Source organism: Lissotriton vulgaris, chromosome 12 (genome assembly GCF_964263255.1).
Source record: "Lissotriton vulgaris chromosome 12, aLisVul1.2, whole genome shotgun sequence".
NCBI lineage: Eukaryota > Metazoa > Chordata > Amphibia > Caudata > Salamandridae > Lissotriton > Lissotriton vulgaris.
The window spans coordinates 139,543,770-139,565,951 of NC_141700.1; the positions used below are offsets into that span (position 1 = coordinate 139,543,770).

General features: G+C 46.8%; 1 protein-coding gene across 1 annotated transcript in view; it reads right to left on the reverse strand.

Moving 5' to 3' along the window:
* MRPS21 (mitochondrial ribosomal protein S21) overlaps positions 1 to 22,182 on the reverse strand; it is a 159,465-nt gene that overhangs the window by 75,797 nt on the left and 61,486 nt on the right. Inside the window, exon 2 of the mRNA XM_086946401.1 lies at positions 15,582 to 15,777. Coding sequence (XP_086802527.1) covers positions 15,582 to 15,664 — 83 coding nt within the window. The 5' untranslated portion in view covers positions 15,665 to 15,777. The remainder of the gene's footprint in view (positions 1 to 15,581; positions 15,778 to 22,182) is intronic.

Consider the following 22,182-nt stretch of genomic DNA (forward strand, 5'->3'; position numbering starts at 1 on the left):
AGCAAAATGCCTTTCTTGATGGACCTGATTGTCAAGGCAGCAGTGCTTCGTGAACATTTGTATGACGCCCATATAGCCGCCTGAAAATGTGCAGGACAGGCACTTTGTGTGCCAACAGAGTAATAGCAGTTTTGGACCTGCTGGGGGTTGCTTCTTAGCTAGTGCGTAGCAGATCTCTATGCAGAGAACAATCTATTGAGAGAGGGTCCATTTTTGCATTGCCTTGCCCTTATTTGCGCCGGCTAACCCTACAAAGAGCTGATGATCCACCCAATGTTCTTTGGTGTGAACAGCCACAGATAATAATAGTCTGCCCAATATAAAATGGAGTGACCACTATTGGTAGAAAGGAAGCTGGAGTCCTCAACGCCAGCTTATCCGAAAAGAACATTGTGTAAGGTGGGATGACAAAAAGAGCATGCTACTCGCTCATGTCTAGCCAATGTTATGCGGTTATGAAAGACCGTCTGCAATGCCAGAAATCTCAAGTACCAGCTGTGCAGCGACTCAAAAAGGGTGCACATCAAAAGAGTGAGGACTAAGTTAAAGTCCCACTTAACATCACATAAGGGTTTGGCGGAAATAAATTAGGGCTGGTCCAGCAACTACAATAAGGCTAAAAAAGGCAATACATAGACTGTAATTGTGCTCAAAGCAAATCCATGCTGGGACAGGAACAGAACAAACATCAAAACTTCTGACAATTTGGCTTGCAAAGGGTCGGTTTGTCAGGTGACACACCAATCCAACAATTAGCATACAATGATCTTGTGAAAGGTCGCATCACTGCCAAGATCACATTAGTGATCACATGGGGAAGGTCGAAAGAGGTCAACTACCGCTGTTCAATCTCTATGCATGGAGATGAAAGGTGTGCAGGTTCGGGTGCTGTACCCCGTCCTGCTGCTACCCACAAGATCCTCCTGAAGCAGCAGCTTGACTTGAGAACAGATACTCATGCCCAGGAGTTCGAGATATCACATTATCCTGACCCAATCTGGGGCCACTAGGAGGACATGGGCCCGGCCGTTCCTAATCATATTTAGTACTTGGGGCAGGAGAGGCAGTAGTGTAAATTCATACAGGAATCTCCAGCTCTACTTTAGACAGCTGGCATCTCAGAGAGCAGCCTCGGAAGCAAGTTCTGACATTGCTCGTCCTCTGCAGTAGCGAAAAGAAAGAACCAGGTTTCTCCCCATTGCTGGAAGACATTCTGTGCCACCTCTGAATGCAACTGCCATTCGTGAGGCACTAAGAGTTGATGGCTGAGTTCGTCCACTCTGGCGTTTATATATCCCACAAGGTGGTTTACCACCAGAGAATTTCCCTGGCAGTCCAGCCACTTCCAGAAGTTCAGGGCCTTTTGACACAGGGCCCACAACCTCTCCCCACCTTGATTGCTGCAATACCGCACGGCGTAAGGAAAGGGGTCTTCCACTGACCCAATAGAAGTCAAGTATCCACCACTGCAAGTATTTTGCAGTCACATCCAAAATCTGGATACAAATTCCATTGATGTTGTGCCCACTCATATTTGAGGCCCCGCTGCAAAGCCTGAATGTTTCGCCAGTAGGAAACCAGTGGCCAACAATACCAGGAGCCTCACAGCCATTCCCACTGACATCCAGGACAGATGCTGAAATTTGGGGATCATAGCCAGAAAATCCTGGACTCCTGCGTCATGGGACTATACTACTGAACCATATCCAGAATAGCTTGGATGTACAGTAACGTCTGCGCAGGAGTCAGGTGTGACTTTGGCTCATTGGTAGCGAACCTAAACGATGTTAGGAGAATCGTCATTGTCCGGAGCTAGTTGACTACTGCCTGGGATGAGCACACCTTCAGCAGCCAGTCATTGTTGTATGGAAGAATGGTACCACTGACCATTGAAGGTGTGCTGCGACTACCGTCATGACTTTCGCAAACACCCGAGAGCACTGGTGAAGCCAAAAGGAACCAAAGTGAACTGAAAATACTCTTGACCCACTGTGTACCACAGGAAGTGCCTCTGGGTCAGCAGAAATTACAGCCTGCAGGTCCATTGCCACCATCTAGTCTCCCGAGTAGCCACCGAAAAGACAGCTGGCATTTACTGACCTCAGAGAAAGGATCGTAGAAGGGAAAAGCCACTTACCAAATGACTATTCATTTCAAACCACAATCAGGTGGAGTGGTAGGAAAGGCAATCGGTTTACTTTGCTGGTGGGGATTCCTGTATCACCACATACTCTGGTGTCAAATGTTATAAAAAAAGGCTGGGTTGGTTGGTGCAGGATGATGGCGACAAGAAACCTGCTTGTTAACAGTTGGACCTGAACATGGTTTCACCCACGTACCCAACAGGATGTCCATAAGGGCCTCGTTAAATAGCAGTAGGAGTTCTGTAGGTGCCTGCCATGGCTGAAGTACATCAGTTAAAACATTAGTCTTGACCTCCCATAGTGGGGAATTGTAGGTCTAAGACATCTGCTGCCCTCTGCATAATGACTGCGAAGGAGGTGATTTCCTACATAGCTGGGCCAGGGGAGATACAAGGCCTTTATCTGGGAAAGTATTCAAACCACTGGCATCTTGAAGTTCTTAATACCAGTATCCAGACCACTAGCATCTTGAAGTTCTTAAAATCATGTTCTGGGATATAATCATCCCCTTCATCATAATTGTCTGAGTCAGTGGCAAAAAGACTTTGTAAAGTTTGGGCCCTACAGTGTACTAAGAGCAAGGTGTCAGTATCGCAGGGATTGCCCACTGGCTCTATGCTAGTCGGAGCCGGGTACGGCTACGGCAGGGGTCATTATGGATTTTGCTTGGAGTCAGATATCACAATGGGTTGTAAACCCTCTTCTAATGTTGATGCAGAGGGAACCAGCACAGGTAATGGTGCCGGAATCAAAGTTGACACTGTATCTGGTGCCGAACACGTTGCTGAACTCGATGCGGGGTCAAGACACTGGTCAAATTTTCTGAAATTTATGGCCATGAAACCAAAGAAAAGCTCCGGACTGTATTTGAAGGCATGGAAAAAAAAGGAACTGATGTCAACGCGCACGGGTGGTGTTCATATACGGCTCATCTCGTCACTTCCAGAGCGGAACGACATCAGCGCCGTCCTGCATGGCACAACCTATGGGCAAGCAGGAGCTTCGCTTAAAAGATTCCAGATTAAGGCAGATGCCTGCGGAATACTCACAAGGTGAGGAATCTGCAGTTAGCGATATCCATCAGAACAGGCAGTTGGTTTAAGTGGATTGGCAACTAGCCTCTCTTTCTTGGGTTTAATGAACTTGGGCAAGCCTAACTTCCGTACAACTATATGAACAACCAACCTGATAACTCATCATCTGCCTCCAGGCCACATTAGGAGACAGGTCTCTTTTCTCAATCCTTCATTTCACACTAAGGTACACGCTTCATACAGCCAGCATGCAAACACAGCTATCTTCTGCCCTTACAATCAATGAAAGTTGACAGAGTGATATCTTACAATTAGAGACAAACAGGTCATGTTTCCAGCTCAGAGGAACTCGGAGTGCGAGGGAACCTTCAAGGACCCACCTCTCTCTCTTCTCTACACCCATAAAAACGATAAGGGCCCCCTGAACCACTATAGAAGCACCTCCATATGTATTCAGTGGGTTTATTGTCCACTTATGCACTGCATTATTTATCGCCCTAAAGGGACAGCTTTGCAGAAACATATGGGTAAATGTACAGGGGCTCTGTAAAGCGCTGAGAAGTTCGATGCACACATTTGATGGGTCTTATGCAAGATGTAATCCACTGATCCCCAATCACTACCTAAATCAATTTTAGAAATATTTTAGTTATACACCGTTTGTTAAGGAATTGCAAACTGAGTGCTTTCTGTAGGTTCAGGAAAAGCTGTAGCAAAACAGAGTGGAGAAATGTGCCCTACGGCAGCGGTTCTTAACCCTTTGGTGCTCCGCCCCCCCCCCACTGAATCATTACTGGAATACGGGGCCCACTACTGAGTCAGTTTGGTAGCAGTTGGGGTGGCCTAAGCAATTTCTATGAATTGAACCTCAAAACAATACTCAAAATAGAACACGTAAACACCAAACAAGTCCACAAATACTGAAACGTTTTGTTTAAATCACAATCCAAAATGGAAAACGTTTTCAAATGTGCATATTTATTTGTATACACGTTATACATTTGTATTTATCCGGGTCCATGTTATTTAATTTTGTAAACCATTCACTGAGCACCTGAGTAGTCTCGCGTACCCCCAGGGGTTCTCGGACCACAGGTTAAGAAGAGCTGCCCTACAGTATTATTAAATTTGTGTAAGAGTCTGGTCTGATGCCGATCTCCGCGGAATAAAAAAAATGCCCCCAAATCAATGAGTGAGGTGGGACAGAAAAACGTGGCACGGTGAGGCATTGGTTGGAACACAGGAACGCCGCCGCCCACAGTGTCACCTGCCTCAACTGAAAACAATAGTCTCTGCCAGAGGCGGTGGAATGAATCCAGCCTTCCACACAACTCCACTTTTGAACAGCCTCCAAATTTTCTCTAAACCTTCTTTACTGAGAGATATTAAAATGTTCCTGCCTAGCCTGTTTAGTAGGCTTTTCAGAAGCATGTTTAAGTGGGCTTTCTGGGTTTATATAACGTATTTTTTCAAAAACTGGTTTGCTTTCTCTCCAGCGAAGGTTTGTGCATCATTTTTTGTGGACACATTCGTTTTGTTGCTGTTTGGTGTTTTAAGTTCGCAGTGGACTTGAACTGGCAAACACTGCAGCATTGCAACAGGCCGGGGAACTCCCTACATTATGTAACTTTGCCTGGTTACTCTCCAGGCTTCTTTCCTTGCTTTCTTGCGTCATCACGCAGAGAGCGGCCTTCAGTAAACTGACTCACACCAAGAGCTGAAGCAGGGGCGGCTCTAGGCTCATGGTGGCCCTGGGCAGGGAGCGTAGGTAGGGGGCCCCGGAAGAGGGGTCCAGGTGGGGCGGAGGCCAGAGAAGGAGGGGGGGGGGGGGGGTCAGGGTGTTTGGAAGTGGAACAGAGCCGGAGGCTGCCAAATCCCTGCCAGGGGCCGCCACGCAAATATGTATCCATCCTCAGAGGATTATTATATTAAGGATATATATTGGCGTGGTGGCCCCTGGGCTTTGGTGGCCCTGTGCAGGTGCACAGCTTGCACATGCCTAAAGCCGCCCCTGGCTGAAGCCAATGGAGTGATGATGGCTGGGAGCTGCCAGCACGTGCGGCAATGGACCGTAACTCAGAGATATCACTTTGGGGGCTTCCTTTAATGCAGAGTCATCACACTATGAACAGTCTCTATTTAGGTCGCATCACATTGGGAAGTTGCCCTTAATGCGGGGAAATCGCACTGGGTGCTGCTGTTAATGCAGCAACATCACACTTGCAGCAGCCCTTAATGTAGTGATATCACACGAGGAACTGCTCTAAATGCATTGACAATACAGATGATGAGCTTAATCCAGTGACATCACACTGGGAGTGTTCTTCAAAGCAAGGCCACCGCAGTGGGAGCGGTCTGTAATGCAGCGACACCAAACCAGAAGCAGCTCCAAATGGAGCGATACCACTCTGGGATCATCAAACCAGAAGAAGCCCCTAATGTAGTGGTATCACTCTAGGAATGCAAAACAGAATGGTATGCTGTTCCGCCTAGAGGTTACAGGTCGATATATGTAAGGAACACTGGTGTGTTCGCTAAGGGCAGGAGAAAAATATCCTCCTTTCGGAATAGGACCCTCACACACCCAGTCAGCTAGGTTTCTTGCTTCATCATTGGGTCTGCTCCTTGTCGGGTCAGCGCTGCAATACCCGATCGGCACCCATGATGAAGCCTTTTAGCGGAGATCTTTTTTCCTGGTCGTTAGGTCCGGTGCGTGTGAGGGCCCTAGTGAGTGTAGACGGGAGGTTGTGAGGATAAAACATGAAGTAGAAGTCCACTCAGAACAACTTTAATGAATGTAGCCCCTATCCTGATTAAAAAAAAACAATGCACGCACTCATGCTACTGTTACAGGGCATTGCGCTATTGAAATCAGGCCAACATGTTTCTTGCCCCAAGTCAAGTAGACGGCAATTCTTCAGGACCGATGTGAGATCTATCTACACTTTTTGGTGGTGGTCTAAAGTAATAAAAAATTAGTGACGAAGAGCAGACCCAATGATGAAGCAAGACACCTAGCTGATTGGGAGTGTGAGGGTCCTTTTCCGAAAGGAAGATATTTTTCTCATGCCCTTAGTGAACACACCAGTGTTCCTTACATACATCGACCTGGAACGTCTAGGAGGAACAGCATACCATTCTGTTTTGTATTACCTGTGGGCCTGTATGCTGAACCTCATGAAAATAGCCCAGAGTCCCCCCTTTCTTGCAGAGATCACTCTACGACTACCAGACCGGAAGCAGCCACCAATGTAGTGATATCACACTAGTCATCAACCCGGAAGCAGCCTCTAATATAGTGATATCACTCTAGGATCATCAACCAGAAGCAGCCCCTAATTAATGCTACCACTCTGAGATCATCAACCCGGAAGCAGCCACTAATGTAGTGATATCACTCTAGGGCCATCGACCCGGAAGCAGCCACTAATGTAGTGATATTACTCTAGGATCATCATACCAGAAGAAGCCCCTAATGTAATGATATCACTCTAGGATTACCAGACCGGAAGCAGCCACCAATGTAGTGATATCACACTAGGGTCATCAACCCGGAAGCAGCCACTAATGTTGTGATATCACTCTAGGATCATCAGACTGGAAGCAGCTACTGCTGTGGAGATTTCACACTAGGACCATAAAACCGTAAGCAGCCTCTAATGTAGCGATATCACTCTAAGATCATCAAACCAGATCAGCCACTACTGTAGTGATATCACTACATTTGTGGTTGCTTCAGGTTTGATGATCCTAGAGTGAGCAAACCCTAATGCAGTGGCATCATGTAGGGAGCAGAGATTAATGTAGTGACCGAAAACTGGAAGTTGCCCTTAATGCATGGACATCACATCGAGGGCTGCCTTTAATGCATGGACATCACACCGAGGGCTGCCTTTAATGCATGGACATCACACCGGGAGCTGCCGTTAATGCATGGACATCACATCGAGGGCTGCCTTTCATGCATGGACATCACACCGGGAGCTGCCGTTAATGCATGGACATCACATCGAGGGCTGCCTTTCATGCATGGGCATCACACCGGGAGCTGCCGTTAATGCATGGACATCACACTGAGGGCTGCCGTTAATGCATGGACATCACACTGAGGGCTGCCATTAATGCATGGACATCACACTGAGGGCTGCCGTTAATGCATGGACATCACACTGAGGGCTGCCGTTAATGCATGGACATCACACTGAGGGCTGCCGTTAATGCATGGACATCACACCGGGAGCTGTCGCTAATGCATGGACATCACACCAGGAGCTGCTGTTAATGCATGGACATCACACCGGGAGCTGCCGTTAATGCATGGACATCACACTGAGGGCTGCGGTTAATGCATGAACATCACACCGGGAGCTGCCGTTAATGCATGGACATCACACTGAGGGCTGCCATTAATGATTGGGCATCACAACGGGAGCTGCCGTTAATGCATGGACATCACACCGGGAGCTGCCCGTAATGTATGGACATCACAGTGAGGGCTGCGGTTAATGCAAGAACATCACACCAGGAGCTGCCATTAATGCATGGACATCACACTGAGGGCTGCCGTTAATGCATGGACATCACACCAGGAGCTGCGGTTAATGCATGGACATCACACTGAGGGCTGCCCTTAATGCATGGACATCACACCGGGAGCTGCCGTTAATGCATGGACATCACACTGAGGGCTGCGGTTAATGCATGGATATCACACCGGGAGCTGCCGTTATTGCATGGACATCACACCGGGAGCTGCCGTTAATGCATGGACATCACACCGGGAGCTGCCGTTAATGCATGGGCATCACACTGAGGGCTGCGGTTAATGCATGGGCATCACACTGAGGGCTGCCGTTAATGCATGGACATTGAAGAAAGACAAGGGGAACCCAGTAAATGGCTCGGGACCATGGGTATCAAGTATTTATCAAAGTAACAAGTGGTCCTTAGCATATAGGAATAAGAAAAGACAAAAATACTGTATAGACCACAATGGGCTACTATATAGTTCTCAATTCCTTGTCCAGCCGGGCAAGGAATATTTATTGATTTGATTGATTGTTTGATTTAGAAATACAACACATAACCCAAAACAGTAGGGTTATAGTAGGGCACAGTCCTGTGCCGCACGTGGGGAAGAAGGGAAAGTAGGTGAAAGGAATATCAGGCAACAGGGTGAGCTTGCAGGTCACTGATATGGATTTACATTGACAGTGTATCCTGGAGTTACTCATACAAACAATAATGCAATAGGGTCACATGTATGAATTACTCTACAAGGAGTCGACGTTTCGATCCCAAGCCCGGTTATAGAGGGATCATCTTCAGGACATGAAAATAATTTTGCCTGAATAAAGCTTTTTAAACGGCTGTTGTAGAAAAAAGCAAGGGGGAAAAAAACACAGACAAACATGTAGTCAATTTTGGTATAAGGCAGGTAATAGTCAGCACTTGCTTTGCAGTTACAGTATTCGGAATCGTAGTGGCAGGTGTAGCCATAAGGCGTGAGCATTCTGTGCAATCCTTTTTGAGATTCATGCTATTGTGGAGATGAACATTATGTGAACAATCAATGTTTCAACAGCTTTTTGATGGTGACAATCTCTAGGGTAAGAATGGCGCGTGTAAGTGATACAAGTTCTAATATTCTGCGCAGAGGTAGTGGGGCATGATGCCGTGATCAGGATGTGATGCGGAGTGAAAGTGAAGGTTTGGTGAGGGGACATAGTTGGGTCGTAGCCGTACTATAAGGGTATCCCTGATAATAATTTAGTGACCAGTGGCAGGGAAACCTACCAAGTTATTGTCTGAGAAAGAGATCTCTTCAAATGAAGTGGCCTGAATATTGGAACCGCCGAGCGTTGTCCTGTTGGGAATAATGAATTATTTTAGTCATCAGTTTGGCAGTATTGGCGGTCTGAGAGGGCCGAAGTATATCAATTTACCATCTCTGGGGTGTCCCTCTGATACGGGGCGATATTTGAGGTGATGCTTGCGGGCTTAGTGCAGGTATCGGGGTTCATATTTCAGTCATGGCGTCACTGTTAAATACAGAATTGATGTTGAACTGACTGAGTCATTTATGGGTAAAAGGAGACTTTTGGTGTAATACATTAAGTCTGAGTACCGAGTTACCTTTCTAATTGCTTGGGAATTTTGTGAATGGTACGCCGAAGTTATGCATGCAATGTGCCGGTGCCACGATTTTCTGCACGCATTAATTGCGTTGCTGTTGGTAAAAGATAGACTTTATCAGTCATGAACCCCCTGATGTGATTTTTAATTCTGTGAGGTTAAAATTCAGCATTACCGTGTGATTAACTGGTAAGTGAGCGTCCTCGACAGAGAAGCACTGGTTAGAAGGGATGGCTGGTATTTTGTAGTAGAGGGTTCCTAGGATGCCAGATGGGATCGCTGTGGGAGTAATACGGAGAGCAGGATTGAGTACCGAGTTACCTTTCTAATTGCTTGGGAATTTTGTGAATGGTACGCCGAAGTTATGCATGCAATGTGCGGTGCCACGATTTTCTGCACGCATTAATTGCGTTGCTGTTGGTAAAAGATAGACTTTATCAGTCATGAACCCCCTGATGTGATTTTTAATTCTGTGAGGTTAAAATTCAGCATTACCGTGTGATTAACTGGTAAGTGAGCGTCCTCGACAGAGAAGCACTGGTTAGAAGGGATGGCTGGTATTTTGTAGTAGAGGGCTCCTAGGATGCCAGATGGGATCGCTGTGGGAGTAATACGGAGAGCAGGATTACAATTAGGTATTGGAGGGTAATGAGCGGGGGTACATTAGGGCAAGGGTTGTATTACCGTGAGGATTTAGATTCCGGTTACAGCCGTGGTACATGCGCCGTCAAGGTCGCGAACTGCGAGAAGAGCAATCTCTGTGGGGGTAAGGGACATAAGATTAGTCTGGGTTTAGGAGATAGCGAGTCAGCTGGCGGTGAACGTTACTTTACCCGATTAATTTCTTTTTAGGTGGGATTCAATCGTCCGGCGTGGTTGATGGCCCCGTGTTGGCGGGGCGGCCAGAATGATGACTGGTCCGCTGCGGGGCATAAATAATAAGAAAATGGGAGATTTAGCGGGCGAGTTTGGATTGTGCTGGGTCGGCGGGCAGCGGTGAGGCGAGCTTACCGGGGAGTTCGTAGATACTCTGCATACGCCGGTCACACGCTGTACACACGCTGTATCTGGCAGGATCGCTTCCATGTTATTGAACAGGGAGCTAGTTATTGGTTGAGCGGGGTTCACGTGACCAGTGAATGGTGAGGTCCATACTGACTTCACTTTTTTGGGGCAGCCATTTTAAGTTGGGCAAAAAAGCATTCTGGCTACTGGGAATTATTACGAATCATGGTTATGGGGAGAACCTTTACTACACAAAACTGTGAGTGCCATTAAAAGTGCTCGAATTGTGACCAGATAGTGAACATGTGCAGAGAATAAGGTGACATTAACTCGCAATTACTGTAAAATTCGTAACCTTTCATCACAGAATTACAACAAGATTACAAAGGAATAAAAGAACCTTTGAAATGATGCAAATTGTTAGGACCTAAATTTGTGATTTGAAGCATCTCTTGACAGCCTGTCGTGGGGAAGTGGCGCCGATGTTTTTCAGTATAGGTGCTTACAACAGGGTTGTCCAATCCTCACTTCTGTTCAGTCCTGTGTGGATGGTATTGAATTGAATGATTGTCTTTAGTTCCTCTCGATTGAGTAGTTGGGCCAAGTTGCCTCCTCTCTGTGGGAGTTTCACTGTCTTTAAAATTGTCCATTTAATATCATCAGCAGTGTGTCTCAGTTCTGCAAAATGATCGACGAGGGGTGCGTTAGGAGTCCCACATCTGATGCGACTTCGGTGCTGGCATATGCGTGTCTTTACTTTTTGAGTGGTCTGGCCAACGTACATTTTTGGACAAGGACACAGGATAGCGTAGATGACATTATGGCTATTACAATTGGTAAAGCTTCTCATTGTCACTGTCACACCATTATGGCTGAAATTCCGTGCCTCAATCGTGAACTCACACACAGTGCAACAGCCACACTTAACGTGCCCCAAGATAGGTGGGAGGCCCCAGTTGGATTCAATTGTTGTCAAGGAAACAGGAGCAGGCAGTGCAGCTCTTACTAGATGGTCCCTTAGGTTCTTGATTTTCTTAAAGGCAAATACTGGCCTTTCTAGATGTATTGGGCCTGCATTTAGTGTGGGCCAATGTTTGAGAATGGATTTCCGGATTTTGTTGGATACTGGGGAGAAGGTGGTTACGCACGCTATTCTCTCAGTTTTATCCCTTGTCTTGGGTGTCAGAAGGGCTTCACGGGGGCAATACCAGGCCCTTTTAGAGGCCGTTTTGATTAATCTTCTAGGGTAGCCCCGTGCTTTCAATTTATTAGCAAGTACGTCAGCTTCCATGAAGTAATCTGCTTTGACTGAGCAGTTCCTCCTGATTCTCAGGAACTGGGAATATGGTAAAGAGTCTTTTAGTGCCCTGGGATGATTACTATCGTAGCTCAAGAGAGTGTTGCGTTCCGTGGGCTTCCTGTAAAGGTGTGTTAGTAATTCATCTTCATGATGAAAAATAGTCAGGTCTAGGAAAGCTATTTGGTTTTTATCATAGGCCAGAGTGAAGTTCAGGTCGGCACAATTGTTAATCAACCCTACTGTTTTGGATTATGTGTTGTATTTCTAAATCAAACAATCTATCAAATCAATAAATATTCCTTGCCCGGCTGGACAAGGAATTGAGAACTATATAGTAGCCGATTGTGGTCTATACAGTATTTTTGTCTTTTCTTATTCCTATATGCTAAGGACCACTTGTTACGTTAATGCATGGACATCACACTGAGGGCTGCCATTAATGCATGGACATCACACTGAGGGCTGCCGTTAATGTATGGACATTACACTGAGGGCTGCTGTTAATGCATGGACATCACACCGGGAACTGCCATTAATGCATGGACATCACACTGAGGGCTGCGGTTAATGCATGGACATCACACCGGGAACTGCCATTAATGCATGGACATCACACTGAGGGCTGCGGTTAATGCATGGAAATCACACCGGGAGCTGCGGTTAATGCATGGACATCACACTGAGAGCTGCCATTAATGCATGGACATCACACTGAGGGCTGCCGTTAATACATGGACATCACACTGAGGGCTGCCGTTAATGCATGGACATCACACTGAGGGCTGCCGTTAATGCATGGACATCACACTGAGGGCTGCCGTTAATGCATGGACATCACACTGAGGGCTGCCATTAATGCATGGACATCACACTGAGGGCTGCCATTAATGCATGGACATCACACTGAGGGCTGCCGTTAATGTATGGACATTACACTGAGGGCTGCTGTTAATGCATGGACATCACACCGGGAACTGCCATTAATGCATGGACATCACACTGAGGGCTGCGGTTAATGCATGGAAATCACACCGGGAGCTGCGGTTAATGCATGGACATCACACTGAGAGCTGCCATTAATGCATGGACATCACACTGAGGGCTGCCGTTAATACATGGACATCACACTGAGGGCTGCCGTTAATGCATGGACATCACACTGAGGGCTGCCGTTAATGCATGGACATCACACTGAGGGCTGCCGTTAATGCATGGACATCACACTGAGGGCTGCCATTAATGCATGGACATCACACTGAGGGCTGCCATTAATGCATGGACATCACACTGAGGGCTGCCGTTAATGTATGGACATTACACTGAGGGCTGCTGTTAATGCATGGACATCACACCGGGAACTGCCATTAATGCATGGACATCACACTGAGGGCTGCGGTTAATGCATGGAAATCACACCGGGAGCTGCGGTTAATGCATGGACATCACACTGAGAGCTGCCATTAATGCATGGACATCACACCGGGAGCTGCCGTTAATACATGGACATCACACTGAGGGCTGCCGTTAATGCATGGACATCACACTGAGGGCTGCCGTTAATGCATGGACATCACACTGAGGGCTGCCGTTAATGCATGGACATCACACTGAGGGCTGCCGTTAATGCATTGACATCACACCGGGAGCTGTCGCTAATGCATGGACATCACACCGGGAGCTGCCGTTAATGCATGGACATCACACTGAGGGCTGCCGTTAATGCATGGACATCACACCGAGGGCTGCGGTTAATGCATGGACATCACACCGGGAACTGCTGTTAATGCATGGACATCACACTGAGGGCTGCCATTAATGCAAGGACATCACACTGAGAACTGCCGTTAATGCATGGACATCACACTGAGGACTGCCAATAATGCATGGACATCACACTGAGGGCTGCCAATAATGGGTGGACATCACACTGAGGGCTGCCATTAATGCATGGACATCCCACCGGGAGCTGCCGTTAATGCATGGACATCACACTGAGGGCTGCCAATAATGCATGGACATCACACTGAGGGCTGCCATTAATGCATGGACATCCCACCGGGAGCTGCCGTTAATGCATGGACATCACACTGAGGGCTGCCAATAATGCATGGACATCACACTGAGGGCTGCTGTTAATGCATGGACATCACACCGGGAACTGCCATTAATGCATGGACATCACACTGATGGCTGCGGTTAATGCATGGAAATCACACCGGGAGCTGCGGTTAATGCATGGACATCACACTGAGGGCTGCGGTTAATGCATGGAAATCACACCGGGAGCTGCCGTTAATACATGGACATCACACTGAGGGCTGCCGTTAATGCATGGACATCACACTGAGGGCTGCCGTTAATGCATGGACATCACACTGAGGGCTGCCGTTAATGCATTGACATCACACTGAGGGCTGCCGTTAATGCATGGACATCACACCGAGGGCTGCGGTTAATGCATGGACATCACACCGGGAGCTGCCGTTAATGCATGGACATCACACTGAGGGCTGCCATTAATGCAAGGACATCACACTGAGAACTGCCGTTAATGCATGGACATCACACTGAGGACTGCCAATAATGCATGGACATCACACTGAGGGCTGCCAATAATGCGTGGACATCACACTGAGGGCTGCCATTAATGCATGGACATCCCACCGGGAGCTGCCGTTAATGCATGGACATCACACTGAGGGCTGCCAATAATGCATGGACATCACACTGAGGGCTGCCATTAATGCATGGACATCCCACCGGGAGCTGCCGTTAATGCATGGACATCACACTGAGGGCTGCCAATAATGTATGGACATTACACTGAGGGCTGCGGTTAATGCATGGACATCACACTGAGGGCTGCCGTTAACGCATGGACATCACACTGAGGGCTGCCATTAATGTATGGACATCACACTGAGGGCTGCGGTTAATGCATGGACATCACACTGAGGGCTGCCGTTAATGCATGGACATCACACTGAGGGCTGCCAATAATGTATGGACATCACACTGAGGGCTGCGGTTAATGCATGGACATCACACTGAGGGCTGCCGTTAATGCATGGACATCACACTGAGGGCTGCCATTAATGCATGGACATCACACTGAGGGCTGCCGTTAATACATGGACATCACACTGAGGGCTGCCAATAATGCATGGACATCACACCAGGAGCTGCCGTTAATGCATGGACATCACACTGAGGGCTGCGGTTAATGCATGGACATAACACCCGGAGCTGCCGTTAATGCATGGACATCACACCAGGAGCTGCCGTTAATGCATGGACATCACACTGAGGGCTGCCATTAATGCATGGACATCACACTGAGGGCTGCCATTAATTCATGGACATCACACTGAGGGCTGCCGTTAATACATGGACATCACACTGAGGGCTGCCAATAATGCATGGACATCACACTGAGGGCTGCGATTAATGCGTGGACATCACACTGGGAGTTGCCATTAACGTTGTGTCATCAGACCGGGATCTGCAGTTAATGCATGGACATCAGAAAGGGAGCTGCCGTTAATGTTGTGTCATCAGAATGGGAGCTGCTCCCAATACAGTGACATAAGGGAAGGATTAGGCCTTAACACTTAACTGTGAGCTGCTCTCCATGTAATAGCATCAAGCTATGAGCTACCACTAAGGTGATGACATTGTGGAGTGACTGAAATTTAATAAAGCGATATTACAATGGGAGCTAAACTTGATGCAGTGACGTGACCTTGTTAGCCTACACCACTGCGATCACTTCATACTGGGAGATGTACTTTACACACTAGAGGTATCCTCAGACCGCGGTCACTCACACTATTAATGCCTTATCAAGTGGGAGGGAGGCAGTGACGCGCTCCACAAATATCTACTACCGAAGAACAAAAACAGTAGATAGGAATCATTAACTGAGCAGAAAGAGAGGTGCAATAAGTTTGTTACAAAAGATACCTGTTTAAAGTTCTGTACGCCGCGTCCACATTCCCGTTCTGGACCATGACTGTCCTGGCGATAAACTTCAAGTGGCTGGCCATGGTGGTGCTTTGCAGGACGTAAGCACTTCACCAAATTTCAATATGTCAAATATGGGGCGATCTTTCAAAACACTGACACCGATGGCGGGTTGTCGAAGCGCTTAACTGATCACCTGAAACAATAATTCAAATAAAACAAAATACTTCTTAAGTGCAAGTTATATAACAAGGTACAAGGTAATGATCTATGTATAAACAGTGTAAATAAGAGATTGATGTTCGGCACAGAGGAGGTGGTTTGTTAAGAACTCCCTGTATGCCCACAGAAACTTATGTTTTAGGAAATAAAATCATACACAAGGAGTCCATGTTTGAAGAAAAAAAAATAAATAATAATAATAATATATATATATATATATATATATACACATACATACATATACATATATATATACACACACATATATAATACACATACACACACTCTTTTGAAATGTTGTTCGATAGCCTTAAAGAGCATGACGATTTAGAACTCTAAAATAAGCCTGGGCGGTGAACTCCGCTCCATTTGCAGATTTTTTCCCACTGCGCAGAGCTCGCAGAGTGTTTTCTTCGCTTGCCAACAGTAAATTGGCAAGAGAGGAAAATCCAACACTAGACCACTTCCCTGCAAGATTTCTTAATGCGGCCAGTCGCGGATGGGCGCTACCGCTCGAATTGAGAAAGTTTCCGTTTGCGTTGAGGAACTGCCGCTTGAGTAGAACTTCTACTCGAGTGGCAGAAAGAAGAAGCGCCCTCTAGCACTGTCTGAGACGCTGTTTGTGCTGATTTTACAGCACAGGACAACCACCGGGCACTAAAAATCAGTGCTAATGGCGAGAGGTAATCTACTTTGCCGCTCGAGGAACTCTGCGTAGCTTGGCGGAGTTTTTTGCCACTTCGCCGAGAACTCCGCCCAGGCTTACTTTAAACCCTCATGCTCTTTCTTTGATACCCAACTCCATTTTCAGAAATAGGAATTTCTAGTACAAACTAAGGGTGCCAAAGACCACTACCTACCCCAAAACACGAAAAGAAAATCTGTGCTTCCAGACCTTCACACCCAAAGAGGTTCTCAACAGGTTTGTGTTTTGTGCCATATTTTGCCCAGTTCCACGTTATCGTGTTAAATGTTCCCAAGGCTCGGAAAGTAGGTCAATAAAAAATTCAAAACAAACTAGTTCATTGTAATAACGCGAACATTCGTATTTTGCAATGTTATCTGAGCCGTGTAAGATACAACTGCGGGCACACAGTCAAAAAGAATCGAAAAAGGGATAAAAAAAAATCTAAGGAAGGGGTGTTTCAGAGTTGAAATAAAACAAAATCACAAAATAGATGTACAAAATACACAAGACTCAGTCCTCTTCCCTAAACAGTACTTTTATGGGCCTTCGAAAATAAAGCCAGAAAAATAAGTGAATAAAAAGTCCATTGCATAACTCCATGCTGAGGTGCGTGTACTCTTATATAACACTTCCATGCTAGGCGCTTTGTTCTGGGTGCCAGCCCAGGTGAGCAGGCAGCGCGTGGGAGGGCGTGTGGGAACACGGTGTCCTAGGACCTGCTGGGGCGGGTGTCTGAAGAACAAACACAGGCCCTTCAGGTTGAGCGGGCCCACGCCCATCTGCCTTCGGAAGAACGCGAAGGGAGCGGCGCAGGCCCTGGGGTCAGGTCACGTACCAAGTCCCGATCAGTGTCACCTGTGCAGGTACGCTGAGGATCGGCCCCTCCCCCCCGCCCCACGTGTACCTATACATTAGCAGCTGCTAATCGCTGCGTTTGGATATACTGATGATAACTGGCACTTATGTAAAAGTACAAACTCTGCCTTATGAATGATTTTATATTTTTTTGGCACAAAAGCGCAAACTGTAGAAAAATAAGGGCCTCGTGGGTGGGGAAGAGGGTGAAAAGAAGAGCAAACGGCGCGGGGGGGCATGAGGCGGAGACGTGCATTCAAAGAGGGAGAGGGCAACATGGGGCAAAGTACACGTGCGAGCGACGAGTGCTCGGAAGTGACCTCAACACAGGGAGGGAGTGTGGGTCGTGGGAGAAGCACACTAGTGCAACAACACCGAGCGCAAGGGGGTGGGTGGAGAAGTACACAAGAGAGAAACATGAAATGCGTATGGTGGGATTTTGGGGGAGCACCCAGGGACAGCAGAAAAGAGCTTTCTAACACCATGTGCTCTCATGGAGTGGTTATATATCGAAAAATCAAAGGTCTCTAAAAGTAAACAGTGGAAGGAAAGAAGCCACCAATCAAAGAGATGGTAAAGAGAAATTTCTCCAAAAGAGGGACAAAGACAAGATGGACAAACCGGGCCAAGGAAAGCCACCGAACAAGAAGCAAGAGAGTAACATTAATTAGGGTGACCAACTGGCATGGGTGCAAATTCAGGACAGTGAGTCTAAAAATTCAGGACAAAGGGTCAAAATTCAGGACAAAAATTCAGGACAGAAGGTCAGAATTCAGGACAAAACTTTGGGACAAAAGGTACATTTTACAGACACATCAGAGGAGGTCGCGCAATATTACATAAGTAAACAGACAACCAACACAAGTACAAATCAAAATACGTTTATATTAGACTAGCAGCCCGCCCCGGCGTTGCCCGGGGCAGAAGGGGGCTGGGGGCAGTATTTTCGGCTTTTGCGCAGTCCCGGCCGGGCCCCTGCCCGCCCCGACATTGCCTAGACCGCCTCCCGCCCCCCGCCCGCCTGCCTCCCGCCTGCCTACCTCCCGCCCGCCTGCCTCCCGCCTCTGCCTTACCTGAGCCGCGCTCCGGACTTGACCGCCACTCCCGGGCCCCCGCCCGCCCCGACATTGCTCAGACCGCCTCCCGCCTCGCCTTACCTGAACCGCCGCTCCTCCCCGAGGTCCGGATCACCGCCACTCCTCGCCGCTCGTCACCGCTCCTCCCCGCCTGTCGTCATCACGCACATCTAGGTCGCGGTCAGCGCTACGTCGCGGCTGGCGCTACTTTTAGGGGACTACTTTGTTTGTGAATTTAAATTTTTTAATTTACGTTTTTTTTAAATTTTATGTCGCCTATGTCCATCTACACACCCTGAGGATTCCAACACTGTATTGGGTGTGTGGATTGGCGCTGTGGTTCCAGAGTTTACCTTGCCAAAAGGTTTCTGTTCTCTCTTTATACTAGTAGTATAGATATAGATTGAGAGAACCTTGCACTGCATCTGTTGTGTGCCGGAGTGAAACTTAAATACCTGCGTTTGCATATTGGATGCACCTGGGTAACATTAGCCAAAATGAAACCATCACCCTCCAGAGCTTGGCCCCAGGTGAGGTGACAGGAGCCCCCAAAAAAAACAGTTTGCCATGCCCTGGGCTAACGTCATTAGGAGCTGTGGTGGTGATCGGGGGGGGGGGGAGGGGGGGTTCGGGACACGGGGGTTCTTACCTGAGAAAAGTTTGTAAAAAGAATGGGAAAATGGTGCCTTTCTAAGATTATTTGAGAAAGCAAGAAGGTTACTAAAGCAATTGTGAAAGTGTAGGTATTACATCAATAAGGAGATTTGACGTAGGGAACCGCTTATTTAGTATAACCACATAGCTGTTAGCTTGTCTGACATGGCTGCCCATCTTTCTCTGCCCTGGTTCCTCTCGAGCCCCAGCCTCTATCTTCCCTCCTGCCAGGCCCTAATGTTTTTGTGCTCGAAGGATTCGTTATTTACCACCAACTTGTAGTTGGTGGTAAATAACGAATCCTTACAAGTGAAAAGCACTCACTTGAGTGCTTCCTACATTAAGGATTCAGTAATTTACTGAATCGGTATTTAAGAATTCGGTAATTTACAGATTCTTTAAATTACCGATTCGGTAAATCACCGAATCCTTAAATTAGGTCCCTACATCTGAAAAGCCTAATACCGGTCGGTAACGGCCGAAATTAGGTAATTTCGGCCGTTACCGACCGTATTAGGCTCCCTACCTAAGATCTTTGTTAAATTTAAAGTCTGCAAATTATGCAGCAGATTACGTATTATCTAGCGTGTATGGCAAATTCAACAAGGGGAAAATGCTCCACAACTGCATTATTTCTAGTAGTCCCAAATATGGGTTTTTATTTGAGTATGAAACAATTCAAACATCGCTAAAGAGGAGAAATAATGGCAAAGCAGTATTAGGCTTTAATGGCTAATCAGCGACAGAATTCGAGATCATCAAGTAGCCTGTTTTGTCCAATATGATCTTGCAATTTTTCACCGCTTTTCAGAATGTTGCTAGGGAGTGGTACAATAAAGATTGAGCAATAGCAGGCCAGCGCTCCAGCGGTCTGTGGAGAGTTTATTTTAGCCTTAGAAGCTAATACACAGATCAGATCCTCTTCCTCTCTAGCATTAAGGGATCTCCATTGGCTCCCCATTCAGGAAAGGCTCCACTTTAAATCTTTGTGCATAATATATAAGGCACTATATAAGGTATGCTCATTCCCATTGCAAAATAAATTCAATTGGTATGCGCCTATCAGGCAACTCCGGTCGTCTAAAACAGAAAAGGGGGGCGGGAGCACTCTGCTTATCATCTCGGCGCTGTTTGACCCCGTTGCATCCTGGTAAACGCAGTTAGTTCGCACTTTCAAGTCGCTGTTGTTTTTTAACCATTGTTGGTTCTGGCAGTGCAGATATCTCTAGACACTAGTGTTTCAGGGTTTAGCCCATCGTCAGTAGAGAGCATATAGTTATTTAGAAACATGGAAAAAGTCTTTGGGGGTTGCTGAGAAGGAGCCCAAGTCGTCGCAGGTCACAGTACCTATCCAAGGCACACAGGTGCTACACCGGAGAGCTCGTCAGCTCGTCAGCTCGAGACTCCGGTCGTCTAACACAGACCTGATTAAAATCACTAGATCCAATCGCACCAGGCTGGGAGACAGAGCCTTTAGTGTGGCTGTCGCACATCTCTGGAATGAGCTTCCTCAATCCCTAAGGCAGGTCAATTCACTGATGATGTTCAGAAGAAGCCTAAAAATATGGCTCTTCCCTAAGATCTGAGTTTATCCCCCGTTATATGTGACCTTTCTGATGAGTGAGAGCTTCTTTTATTCAATCTCTGAGCACCTACATACCCGTAGGGTGATAGCTGCGCTATACAAGAACCCAACTCAACTCAACCCGCTGTAGCAGGCTTACTGGCCATTGAAGGCCCGCTCCAGGTTTACAGGCCAGACCCAAAGCTAAGGGCCTTTAACAGCCGGTAAAGTCCAGTTTCGTGGGGCTCTAAGGCTATTAGAATATTCCGCTGCTAGAGGGCAGCATGTTCTAATTTGTAAAAACAAAGGACCCTTGCGGCCTGAGGGGGCTTAAATCCCCTCTGGCTCCGGAAGGCCTTTGCAAGAGCTGTGAAATGAAAAAATACATTGGAATGTTGCTCTCTGGGCTTCTACTGGCCTGTGGAAGTACGCCATTGTCTTCAATGGAGCGCTCAACATGCCATTGTTCTAATAAATTATAGAGATTGGTCTGAAGCAAGCAAGCTGTCAGCGAGGTGTTTATCAGAAGGTAAAGTAAAAAAAATGCCATTCATGTTTAGACACCCTGATGTGACCTAGTTTGCAAAAGAAAACTTAAATTGAGACATGTAGAATAGGGTTAAAACTGAGATTTTTTTAAGATTGAGCTGTAATGATGGAGTCAACTCGTTACAGATGCAAAAGTGTCTCTATATTGGTTAGACGCTTCGTTGAAGCATTCAGCCAAGTAGGCTTTCTTTCCAGGTTTCCAAATGGTAATTTCTTCTGAATATCTTCTGCAAGGTATTGTGGGCTTTCAACTTCGAATTACTCCACAGGCATACGTAAGACAGACTGTCTTTTTAGTGTGGCTAGCTCTTGATGGAACTATTCAATTGATGCATTGAGACTCACTTTTTTTTCTCTTTCTGTGAAATGCATGTTTGTTAAAGATGGAGGTCATGTTGCAGTATAAGGCGATGCTATGTCATTCTGTTGTGCTGGTACCGGATCTACCACTGCTTACAGTTCATTTAATTCTACTTCACCAATGTCTTTGACAGGACTGCGGTTAGTTAGACTCTAGCATTTGAAAGAGAGTGGGACAAGTCCAGGTTATGGCATCTGAGAGGCATCTCACTACATTTGTGGTTGAATGAGTGCTGTCCGTGCGTGTGTTGTGGGTGAAAATTAATTCGAGTTGCAGACCTTGCGGTCAGTGCATGCATATTTACAGATAAATCTCCAACAAGTCCAGGTTATGGTATCGGAGAGGCATCTCACTACATTTGTGGCTGAATGAGTGCTGTCCGTGCCCGTGTAGTGGGTGAAAATTAATTCGAGTGGCAGACCTTGCGGTCAAGTGCATGCATATTTACAGATAAATCTCCAACAGATCTACTGTCTGGGCTTTTCTCTCAAGTTCTGCAATTTTTAGTTAGGATAATTTTACAGCCTATGGTTAGTAGGAGTAAGCAGGATTTAATCAATCAATCTACTTATAAAGCGCACTACTTACCCGTAAGGGTCTTAAGGCGCTGAGGGAGAGGGTGCCGCTACTGC